We start from the raw sequence: 12,006 nt of genomic DNA, 5'->3' as shown, positions 1-12,006 counted from the left end.
GAAACTTGAACTACTGTCATAATTCACTGCGTTCTAGCCTACATGGAAGGACTTGTATTTACTACATCTCCCGTGACTCTTAGCGGGGGATGACGTAGCTTAAGAAAGACGAGTGAAAGAGGAACTGAAGCGTTGTTAGCTAGCTTAACGCTAATGTTAGTTAAGGTTTTTAACCGCGACGGGCATATAGTAATGGCGAGGATATAAAGCATGTTAAAGACGCATTTATTGGATGCGTTGCGCGCAGAGTTTACATAGAAACAGCGCGACTCCGGAGTCCCAAGAGGAGTTATCACAGGCTGCAGAACGCAGGACTGAAGAGCTCACGTTGCGCATGTAATGACTGAAGCCGCGTTTTGATTACGTCATCACAACAACACGCGTTAGGTTACAGGTTGTTTCTGTTCTTTGACATTCTGTGATATATTTTCGGTGAAAAAACTCTTTCGGCCTAAAGCCGAAAGGCCATTTTTGGCCGAAAGTTTTCGGTGGCCGAATATTCGGTGCATCCCTACAAATCAGTACCTTATTCATGTAAGCAATACTGTCAAATCAGAACAGCTTAGTTGAGTGAGGGAAGATCTCGTGAACTCGAGACCAGACTGATGACGAGTCAATATGATAATTAACGACACAGACCACATTGATATAATCCCCCATTGCTAGGAAACAATGCTAAACACTGGAAAAGGCCATTTATAATGCATGGGACCTTTAAGCGTTTTCACTGACTTTCTGGGTTAACTATTTCTCCTGACTTTCCCGGTAAAACATTTCCCCTAACATTCCATGTTACCATTATTTCCCCTGACTTTGCAAGTTAACATTCCAGGTTAACTTGTCTTATATATATATTTTTTTGTTTGAAGAATGTTTGTTTTTAAACCAAAGAACGCTGCACGCTCCTCCACCAAGTGTGACGAGCCTGGTGGTGTTCAGACTCGTCACGGTTAAAAAAACAAACAAATTCAAATGTCCACAGTGCAATATCAATCAATAAGAATATTTATTGATTTACAGGGAGAATAATAGTACGATGGGCAAATAGAATGGTCATAATACAGTCCGATGATCAAAACACAAAAAAGGAATTGTTCAATACTCAGAGTAGTCGTCCAGTGCAGGGTCAGTACACAAGGGGGTTTCTCAGCCAGTCTAGGGTCCAGTACACAATGAACACCTTCTTGCCTTCACCTCTCACTACCTCTCACCTCGCAGAACTCTGTATACAACAATCTCTCTCACTACAATAACTCCAACCTCACCTCCACTCAACCCAACACTCTTAAACTTTTATTTATAGCATTTTCAGCTTTTTCTGGCCACGCAGGACCGATAGAGAGAGAGAGGGAGAACGGGAGGAGAGGTAGGAAGACATGCGGCAAATGGTCGCCGGGACTGAGAAACGAACCCGGGACGACCGATTCGCGACTCAGTGCGCTATGTGGTGTGCTACTGGAGCGCCCCAACCCAACACTCTCTATCCTAGTGTATTTGTAGTGTGTGTGTCTGGGGTGTGTGCGTGTGAGATGTGGGTGAACTAATGATGCACAGGTGTGTTCTATCAGTACTAATCAGCTACCTAATTGTTTCCACTCCTTCCGTGGCAGTAATATCTCCCGTCCTTCACATATCCATGAGAGGGGGGTTGATATCTGCCACAATATATATATATATTTGTGTTGTTTTTTTTTATTCAGTTTCTCACAGTGGTAGCAGTTGTCTTGCTGAATGCAGATAGAGCTGAATGAGTACTCCAGCGACAACTGTGCCATTTTCTAAAATTCATCAACCACACAAAAAAAGAAAAAAGAAAACAAGCTACAGGTTGAGAATCACAGGGAAGACAAACTCACTTCGTCATAGATGCTCTCGATTTCACTGAGCAAGGTCTTGGAGCGAAGCACTTTGGTGTCGTTCTGTTTGAAGTTGATGCCCTGGTGGTCAAGAGACTTGAGGTAATACTTCTCGTTCAGTTCTCTCCAGATCTTGTTGAAGCCCCTCTGAGCTTCCCGCCACTCCTCCTCCTTCGTCTTCAACCTGAGAAGAAGAAGAAAAGCCGCGATTAGGACACAGCTCGCCTTAAAGGTCCGTGTCTTATAAATGGCCTTTTCCAGTGTTTAGCATTGTTTCCTAGCAATGGGGGTTTATATCAATAGGGTCTGTGTCTCTAATTCTCATTTTGACTCATCAGTCTAGTCTCGAGTTCATGAGATCCTCCCTCACTCAACTAAGCCATTCTGATTTGACTGTTTTGTTTTGCTGACGTGAGTAAGGCACTGGTTGTAGTCACCGCCCACAATCAACAATTCGCTCAACGAGTTGTAATTCCTACTTCCTCAAACGGGTTGACGTGCGCGGGTGCCGACAGAGACAGCAGAGAACGAGCGAGCGAGAGAGATAGAGATAGAGAGATAGAGAGAGGGACACAAGCATTTACACACAACCTCTAGCCCCATGCGCGGGAGTGTGTGTAAATGTGTGTTCACGCAGGGATGGAGCTTCTCCACTCGCATATCACTGTCAAAATATCGTTGCGCACGCTCCCACGTGCGCGCCCGTATTCCGATCCGTGCAATAATATAAGGGGTATATATTGTCATTTGAAACAAGTTACCAATGCATTGTCCCGTGGGATTATGCCCCCCCCCGTGGCGAAATTAATTAGTATCCCCCTCCTCTATCTCTCTATATCTCTCTGGGTCTGCCAGTCGCAGACTGTGGGTGACTGTCACTCAACACGCTTATGGGCGGAGCCCAGCCCAAAACAGCTTGAAATCTTGAAGTGGAAAAATGCTGCTTTAGAGTACTTGATTAGAAATACAAAACAATGAATTGTTTTTGAAAAAAACTTTACAGATGTGTTCCATAGACTCACAGGAATTGTGTAAAGTTGCCCAAATAGTGAAAGGAATAGCAATGCATGTCCCCTTTAAGGCGGGATGGGATCGACGCTGTTTAAATTCAGCAAATTTAGTTAAAAGTTCATACAAAACAGACGGCTCAATACATTTCCCGGGGTTTACTTTACTGTTTGTTTATTGTTTTTGAAATTATACAATTTAATGGTTGTTTGTGTTTAAATGATTTCCCATACCTGTGATGTATGTATCATCTGTGTCCAATAGACCTATCTCAAACCCTGCCCTCTTTTCTTGATCCTCCAATCACAACTGTCGCTTACCTCGGACGCGACAGTTGTGATTGGAGGATCAAGAAAAGAGGACAGGGTTTGAGATAGGTCCATTGTCTTATCTGGATTGGTAATTTTTTGGTTTATTTAATTAACATTATTTTGGTCCCCGTTTACCCTGTTACCCTTCGAAAGGCCCTTTTGTCGTCTTGCCGTCATTGTAAATAAGAATTTCTTCTTAATTGACTGGCCTGGTTAAATAAAGGTTGAATAAATAAATAAATAACCCCAAACTGCTCAAATAAACACATTAATGATCTCTCATCTTCCCACTGTTCCACTGTGTATATTGCCAGCTTGCCAACACTAACAGAAACAGGCACAGTTCACAGTATTTCTCAGGGCCTCTCGACACCCTACCTCTTCAACACGATGGGGATGGAGGTGGCTGGGTTCTTCTTCAGGCCCTCGAGGATCTCGGGGGCCTTGTCTCCGTATATCCTCTGGATGGCTTTGCGGTGAACCACCTCCGAGGAGCCCCCCATGGCGTTGTCCAGGCGGAACTTGGCCTGCTCCTCGGCAGACATGCGTGACAGCTTCCTCTGTATCGTCTCCAGGGCTCGGATGGTGGCCAGGTTGGTCTCCAGCACCACGTCCAGCTACAGGGCAAATCAAGACAGAATATTATAATTTCTTTTGGCTGGTAGAACGCTGTCGGTTGTGCGTTCTACCAAGACCAAATCATTTGTTTTTTCTTTGTGTTACACAACCAACAAAGATTACAAACCTATTTTGTATTATTTCAAAACTACACCTCTACACAACACCACAAATAAAAATAAGTCTTGTGTTTTTCATTTAAAAAAGAATTCGAGGGCGGCTGGGTAGCGCAGTGGACTAAGCGCTCGCCTACCACCGCAGAGACTCTGGGATCTAATCCAGCTGTCAGCGGTACCTCCGGCTTGGTCAGTCGTCCCTACTAACACAATTGGCAGTGTTAGCGGGTGGGAAGCCGGTGGGGTATGTGTCCTGGTCGTTGTAAACAGCGATCGGTAACCCTCCCCAGACCGACAATAGGGGGCAAAAGCGCACAACGACCAGGAAGGGAATTGGCATAACGACTAAATTGGGATGGGAGAAAAATACGGAAGAAGGGGGGAGAAAAATACATTTACAAAAAAGGAAAAGAAAAAAGTTATTTTTTGTTTTTGTTTTTTTTATCCACTTTTTCTCCCATTTTCTATTTTTCTCCCATCCCAATTTCGTATCGTCCAATTCAACCCTCCCCTATCTCGAACACTGTTTCATGCCTCCCACAAGCCGGCTGTAATGTGGACGTGTAAGACATACATTGCACGAGTCCCCTCCGGTACTCGAGGTAGCAGCCGTCGCATCTTTTCACCTGCACAGCGCGATCTTTCAGCGTCAGGGGTCTGCGCTTTGGAGGGACGCCGCCCCCGTCGCTTCCTGATTCTACTGCGCAGGCGCACCAACCGACCTGTAGGAGCGCTCGTCCACAACGTCCGATCCCCACCCATCAGTTTCCCACCCCCTAATACTGCCAATTGTATTAGTACGAACGACCAGCCAAACTGAAAGCAATGTGGAGAGCTGGGCTCGAACCCAGCGTCTCCTGCATTAGTGGTGAGCGCCTTGCCCACTGCACCACCTAGCCGCCAAGAAAAAATAATTTGAACTAAGTTGAAATTGATAACCCGAGCCACTTTAGAACGCTTTTTAATCACACTCCAATGACCAATTAAAAATCAAACCCAATTGAGATGAATGAATGGATTCATTTGACACATCTTAAAATAGGTATCCAGTCATCAGCTCCACAAGGAGACTAAATACAAAACATATTACATTTAAGAGTTTTAAGACCACTTTGAATATAATTTAATGACCATTTCAAAGCCATACTGGCAAAAAGGTATGAAAGAAGTAATTACATACGGATTGTTGGGGGGGGGGGGGAACTAATGGGAACTAACTGGCTATTACTGTACTGCTTACTTTGCAGCCCGGACATTTCCCCAAAAGCACATTTAAATGAGATACAGAGACGTTATCGCAACATAGAAGTAACCTCATAATCCAATACATTTTAAGATCATTAAAAAAAAATGCATGCATTCACGATGAAACATAATACCTATGATATAGATTTGATTTGAGAATAATAGCGGGTCCAGGCAAGAAACGGCAACGGTTATAGTATAATACTCTTATAAGGCTATTCCTCAGCATTTCAGGAATTACCCCAGACCGATCTAAAAACATACTTATATTCACCACGGTATAACGTGCAAATGTATGCATGGAAAAATCTCTTATTTGCATATTGACCGGAAGAAAGTCAAATTACCATAGTATTGTATCCATAGCTATAATATAGAATATAGTTATAGCTCTACAACCAAAGTGACGGACTCCTATCTTTTAAAGCGTGGCAGTGAATAGATGGGGCCCGAAAACAGAGCGGCACTCAAAGTGTTAAAGGGGACATTTTTTTCAGTGTTTAGCATTGTTTTATAGTAATAGGGGTTAGTATCAATGGGTCTGTGTCTCTAATTACCATATTGGCGGATTCCTCTAATTCAGTTGAGACCATTTCCTCCTCCATTGAATTAGGTCATTCTGATTTTACTCGCAAGGTGACGTAACAAGGAGCTGGTGGAGCTGATTGTGATCTGATTGGCTCTGTGGTTGGAGGTTGACAGCGACAGCAGAGCGAGTGGAAATATCTTCACTTCCTCAAACAGAGCGAGGCAGACAACGAGCAGCGAGATAAATAATAATAATAATTCATTTATTTTGTATAGCGCTTTTCAAAGACCCAAAGTCGCTGGATAGAGAGAGAGAGAGAGAGGGGGAGAGAGAGAGAGAGAGAGAGAGGGGGAGAGAGAGAGATAGAGAGGGAGAGAGAGACAGGAGCTTCTGTCGGGGAAACAAACTGTGTGCGGGGAAGCAGTGCCACACCAGCGTTTCCGTTAGCCGGTAATTACCGGTATTTGACCGACAAAATCTGTTGAAGTCCGACATATTTTATCTCTCCGGTCTTAATGTCCGGTGAAAATAATTCCCTGAGTCTAAGCACAATTTGATTATTTGAATTGTATTAAAATAGGCTAAAATTAAATAGCCTATGCGATGAACGAAACGATCATTACATTTATTTCCTCGTTGCTTCTAATAATGACAACGACGTTGTCAGCGAGAGCTTAGTGCTGGGTGTGCGAACTTTTGTGAAGCTGCAGAGCCATAGCAACAGCAGCACAATGCAGTATTCCAGCAGTACTCCAATTCAGCCATTTTCAGCCAATGTTGGGTGGGGGGCGCTGCTGTGCGGTTCCCAGAAAAGAGCCAATAACAGCTGAATCAGCTGCTCTGCAGCGCCATACTCTTTGCAAATAAGTCGTTGCGAGGTGGAGAGAGTCGTCACGCAAACCACGATAATGTTGCCGTCTCTCTGCTTTCTCAGTTCTTCGCTTGATATAATTAATACAAATGTCCAATATAACGGAATTCGTTAGCTCATAAAAATGTGATTATAACAGACTGCTGTTTAGTGTCGGACCGACTGCCCACATACGCGGTCTATTTTATTTCAAGTCAGCAGCAGCACGGAGTATCGAGGGACTTATTTTATTTGGAATATATTAATGACTGTATACGCAAAAGTAGCCTAGTTTTAAGTAATACTATTATAAATCTACATGCCTTGAGGATGACATTCTTTATATAGCCTGCCTATCAATTGTTTTAAAGCTCAATAAACTATGACCGGAATTAATCTCATTTGTCGGTAGATTGAAATCTTGCAGGTCACGGAGACCGGCAACAATTTTTTCTAACGGAAACCCTGTGCCACACACTAATTTACACACACAACCTGGACCGTGCGGGGAAGCAGTGGCACACACTCATTTACACACACAACCTGGACCGCGCGGGGAAGCAGCAGTGGCACACACTCATTTACACACACAACCTGGACCGTGCGGGGAAGCAGCAGTGGCACACACTCATTTACACACACAACCTGGACCTCGTGGGGAAGCAGTGGAGAGATAACTTTATGCTCCGTGTCCCTCTCTCTCTCCCTCTCCCTCGCTATCTCTCTCTCTGTCTGCCAGTCGCAGACTGTGGGTGACTCTCACTCAAAGCACTTATGGGCGGAGCCCATCCAAAAATAGCCTGAAATCCTGAGGCTGAAAAATTATGCTTTTGAGTACTTGATCAAAAATATAAAAAAAAAATCTGATGTGTTCCATAGACTCTCAGGAATGGACCTATCTCAAACCCTGCCCTCTTTTCTTGATCCTCCAATCACAACTGTCCGAGGTAAGCGACAGTTGTGATTGGAGGATCAAGAAAAGAGGGCAGGGTTTGAGATAGGTCAGCAATGCATGTCCCCAGACTAAAAATCGGATGATAAAAATGTGATTTTTTATGTCATTATTCTTATCTAGAATATGGATGTGTTACTAACAGATGTATATTACCATATTTTTTCAAAGGCTTGTAATGGGGGTATGGGGCTCACCTCAAAGCGTTCATCCTCGCATCTGTAAATGTGCTCCTCGTATTGAGTCTTCTTGGAGCTGACAAAGGTGGAGTCCTCTGACCAGGAGGGGAAGGACACCCAGGTGTCGTTAAGGACCTGGACACAGCGGAGACACACATCAAATCACATCTTTCACTAACTCTCTCTCTCTCATTAACACATTTGTGGCCAACCACGTATATATACATGTTTCAGATCCAACGCTTGAGGGCCAACCACGTATATATACGTGTTATGGTTGTTTTGGCTTTTATTCCATTTTATCCTACTCAATGTCAGGGAGCGGCACTGCAGATTTACCCTACTCTTGGGATTCGGAAAAGTGCATTACCGGCCAGATCCTCATAGGGGCGCTGTCTCGATAATGCAGTGTTCCCTGTGGCAGAACGGATGAATTTTTTTTTCATCCTGCAGTGAATTTTCCTGTTAGCCTGAAGCTATGCCTGTAGCATGTAGCCTGGGCCCTATTCCCCGTACCTGGTTCAACTAAATCAATCAAAAGTCCCATTATCCAGATTCAATTAACCCGATGTTTGAATCCGGGCTTTCCCTGTTCCTCGAACGCTGATTCAGTCTCGTTCATTCGAACCAGACTTGATACTCAGGATAAGTGCGCGCGGCCACCTCGCCTGAAAATACAGCAGGTGTCGATCGCAGAAATCCTGATTTTCTAACGGCATTGATTGATTGATTGAAAACTTTATTAACAGATTGCAGAATGGGTACAATACAGTACGGCTCAATAGCCTCACCGACAAGTTAAATGCATAATCTATAGGCTAATGTTAAGTCCCTCATTACCCCAATCAATCAGATTATATTTCTTTAAATGTGGATGAATAATCAAATGAGATCTATTGCTAGCGAAAATAATTAGTTCAACTCTTTCAGAATAAGTAGATACAAACAAGCCCAAAGAGTATCTAATTGATACGAATTAATAGATACTATATATATAATATATAAATACCAGTGGCGAATTCTCAGGGCCTTCAAGGTATTCAGAGAAGGCCCTGTGAGCCTCAGAAGAAAGAAAATATGAATTTTAAAAATTACTTTTTTTATTTTAATTTTTTAATTTTTTTTAATCAAATGTATTAAAATAGTTTGTGTCGCTAATCTGTTAAAACCGCACTGTTTCACTCGCCATAGTTGTTTTCGACCCATTCACTGCGCATTAGAGCGTTTTTGTACAGGAGAAAATAACAGCCAATCGGAGATTTCTTTTCACAAGTCTCTGGGCAGACTTTCCTCCATCGGGTATTCTAGCTCGACCTGCCCAATAAACCTTAACATGAGCCCAGGTGTGGAGTGACAGTTTGATCAGCCAATCACATTTGGAGCTGTAGTCAATGGGCGTAGTCTTTTAGATGCCAAAGTATTCTAGAGTCTGGCTGCGTCGGCCAATCAGAGCGCAAAACGGCAAACGCGGAACTTGCTACCTTAGTTAACTATCAAGCAAGACAACACGAGACAAACTGAAACATGGCAGCAGCAAATGATACCGTCGATGTTGTTGCGGATTTATTAACAGTTCCCTTTTCAAGAAGAACATTCAATGAAAAGATGGACATTATCAAAAAAGGCCGCCCAACCCCAGAAGGACTGGAAATCAGCCAGGCATCAAAGGCTGGTTACGAGCGACATTTCCAGGCTAGTAATTGGGAACGGTACCCCTGGATGACTGGCTCGGTTTCACGGAAGAAGCTTTTCTGCTGGGAATGTTTGTTGTTTGGGACCGACAAGGGTGCGTGGAACTTTAGAGGCTTCGATAACCTTACCTGTTTAACAAAGTCTGCACAAAAGCATGAAGGCTCGGCAAGTCACCTTAAGGCAACAATTAGTCTGAAAACATTTGGAGACGCAAGGATTGATTTACAGCTGGATGAACAGAGACGGAGAGAAACAACGATGCACAACGAAAAGGTCAAAAAAAATCGGGATATTTTAAAACGGCTCATACACTGCGTGGTTTTCCTAGGGAAACAGGAGATGGCTTTCAGGGGCCATGATGAGAGTGGAACATCTTTGAACCGGGGGAATTACCTGGAGCTTTTGTCATTTTTAGCAGAATATGATCCAGCTTTGCACTACCATCTGACCACTTCCAAGGTATTTATTGGAACCTCAAGTCAAATACAGAACGATTTGATAAGTGCTGTTGCTGATGTGATGAATGACGAAATTAAAGAAGAAATAAGGAACGCGTCATGTGTAGCTCTAATGCTGGATGAAACGTCCGATGTGAGCAATGCTGCACAGCTGTCAATTGTTCTTCGTTATGTAACAGACGGTGGCGTAAAAGAGAGGTTCATTAAATATGTGGATGTGTCGGGGGGCAAAACAGCAGAAGAGGTTGCAACCCTGGCTCTTAATTTCTTGGAGGAATATGCATGCACAGATAAACTTGTAGCGCAGTGTTACGATGGTGCACCTGTTATGGCCTCGGGACTAAACGGTGTCCAAGCCAAAGTGAAGGAAAGGGTCCCCGATGCGCTTTTCATACACTGTTATGCACATGTCCTTAATTTAGTTTTATCTCAAGGTGTAAAAAAAATTCAAGAATGCAAAATCTTCCTCTCACACCTGTCTTCCATGGCCGCGTTCTTTACTAAATCGCCCAAACGTACGCAAGTGCTTGACCAGATGTGTCAAAGGCGACTGCCACGAGTTGCACCAACTAGGTGGAATTTCACATCAAGATTGGTTTGCACTGTATTTGAACAGAAAGATGCTCTTAAGGACGTGTTCCAGTACATAGTTGACCACCACGAGGAATTTGACGATACTGCTACAGGCGGTGCTGATGCTCATATATCATACTTGAGCACCTTTGAATTTAGCTTTTTAATTTCAACATTTTACGAAATGTTTTCCCATGCAGATGTTCTTTTTGACATTTTGCAGAGCAAGTCATTTGACATGCAGTTTTGTTTGGCTCGGGTGGACGAGTTTTGCATTCGCATTGAGGAGCAGAGGCCACGTTTTGAGCAACTCTATGACGAGACAGTGAACACCACCGGTGTGCCACCTGGGCGCAGAGCGTGCGGAGATCCACGTACATACTACAAGAAGGTGCATGATGGCATTATTGACAATATTCTAAATCAAATGACAACTCGTTTTAAAGATCACGAAAAGCTTTCATTCCTTTCCCTTCTGGATCCCACGCAGTTCACCATCTATAAGAAAACGTTCCCTGAAACTGCTTTCACAAGCCTGACTGACAGCTACGGGCCGCGTTTTGACTTGCCACGGCTGAAAACCGAACTTGGTGTCATGTATTCTATGGCAGATTTTCAGGGAAAGGACCCATCTGACCTTCTTCTATTTCTTCAACAAAAAAAACTCAGTGAAAGCATGAAGCAGCTATATAAACTGACGTGTTTAGTTGTAACTATCCCTGTCACCACCTCAACCGTGGAAAGGACATTTTCTGCCCTCAAGCGCATTAAAACATATGCGAGGAATACAACCGGACAAGCCCGACTCTCTGCATTATCCTCCATGTCAATTGAAAAAGAAATGCTCCTGGATCTGAAAAGGACTGATCAGCTGTATGACCGGGTCATTGAAAAGTTCACCCAAACGGACAGGAGGATGGATTTCGTCTTCAGGTGAACCACGTCAAAATGGTGAGTGAAACTAATTAATTTATATTGATTATATTGATCTGCCGCTGCGCATTTTATTTCCACACATATATGTCTGTCTTGAAATATTGGCTGGGCTGCTGTGCGTTTCATTTGGTAATTCTTGACTTGATCTTTCTTTGCATACCGTAACTTCCCTCTAAGCACAATTTGAATTGTATTAAAATAGTTACATTTGTTTCGTTGTTGAGTCACCATGCATGTCTAATAATGACAACTCGCTGGGAGGCGGAGATCGGCATTGGTTTTAGCGATCACGCAACGTTGAACCACACGATAATGTTGCCGTCTCTCTCTGCTTTCTCAATTCTTCGCTTGATATAATTAATACAAATGTCCAATATAACGGAATTCGTTAGCTCATACAAATGTGATTATAACAGACTGCTGTTTAGTGTCGGGCCGACTGCCCACAGAACTGTCTATTTTATTTCAAGTCAGCAGCAGCAGCACGGAGTATCGAGGGACTTATTTTATTTGGAATATAATATTAATAATATATAATATTATGAAGGCCCGGTTAACTCCGGTACGCTTCGCCACTGATAAATACATGGTTCCCAAAGTTTTCAAGGCGCGACCCCCGAAATAACGAGTTAGAGAGGCTTGGAGGGAGGCTATACAGTTTCGCTATTAATCAGGTTTTAATC

At 43.3% G+C, this 12,006-nt stretch overlaps 1 protein-coding gene across 4 annotated transcripts in view; it reads right to left on the bottom strand.

Annotated features, from left to right (window-relative positions):
* Nucleotides 1-12,006, bottom strand: part of sin3aa (SIN3 transcription regulator family member Aa) — an 89,266-nt gene that overhangs the window by 34,416 nt on the left and 42,844 nt on the right. For all 4 annotated transcript variants that reach the window (XM_084315453.1, XM_084315454.1, XM_084315455.1 and 1 more), the window contains exons 12-14: nucleotides 7,683-7,799; nucleotides 3,554-3,792; nucleotides 1,857-2,040 (exon numbers count right to left, since the gene is read on the bottom strand). In XM_084315453.1, coding sequence (XP_084171579.1) covers nucleotides 1,857-2,040; nucleotides 3,554-3,792; nucleotides 7,683-7,799 — 540 coding nt within the window. The remainder of the gene's footprint in view (nucleotides 1-1,856; nucleotides 2,041-3,553; nucleotides 3,793-7,682; nucleotides 7,800-12,006) is intronic.

Source organism: Notolepis coatsorum, assembly GCF_963971535.1.
Source record: "Notolepis coatsorum genome assembly, chromosome: 6".
NCBI lineage: Eukaryota > Metazoa > Chordata > Actinopteri > Aulopiformes > Paralepididae > Notolepis > Notolepis coatsorum.
Note: the sequence above shows the minus strand (reverse complement) of the source record. Positions and strands in the feature narration are given on the sequence as shown.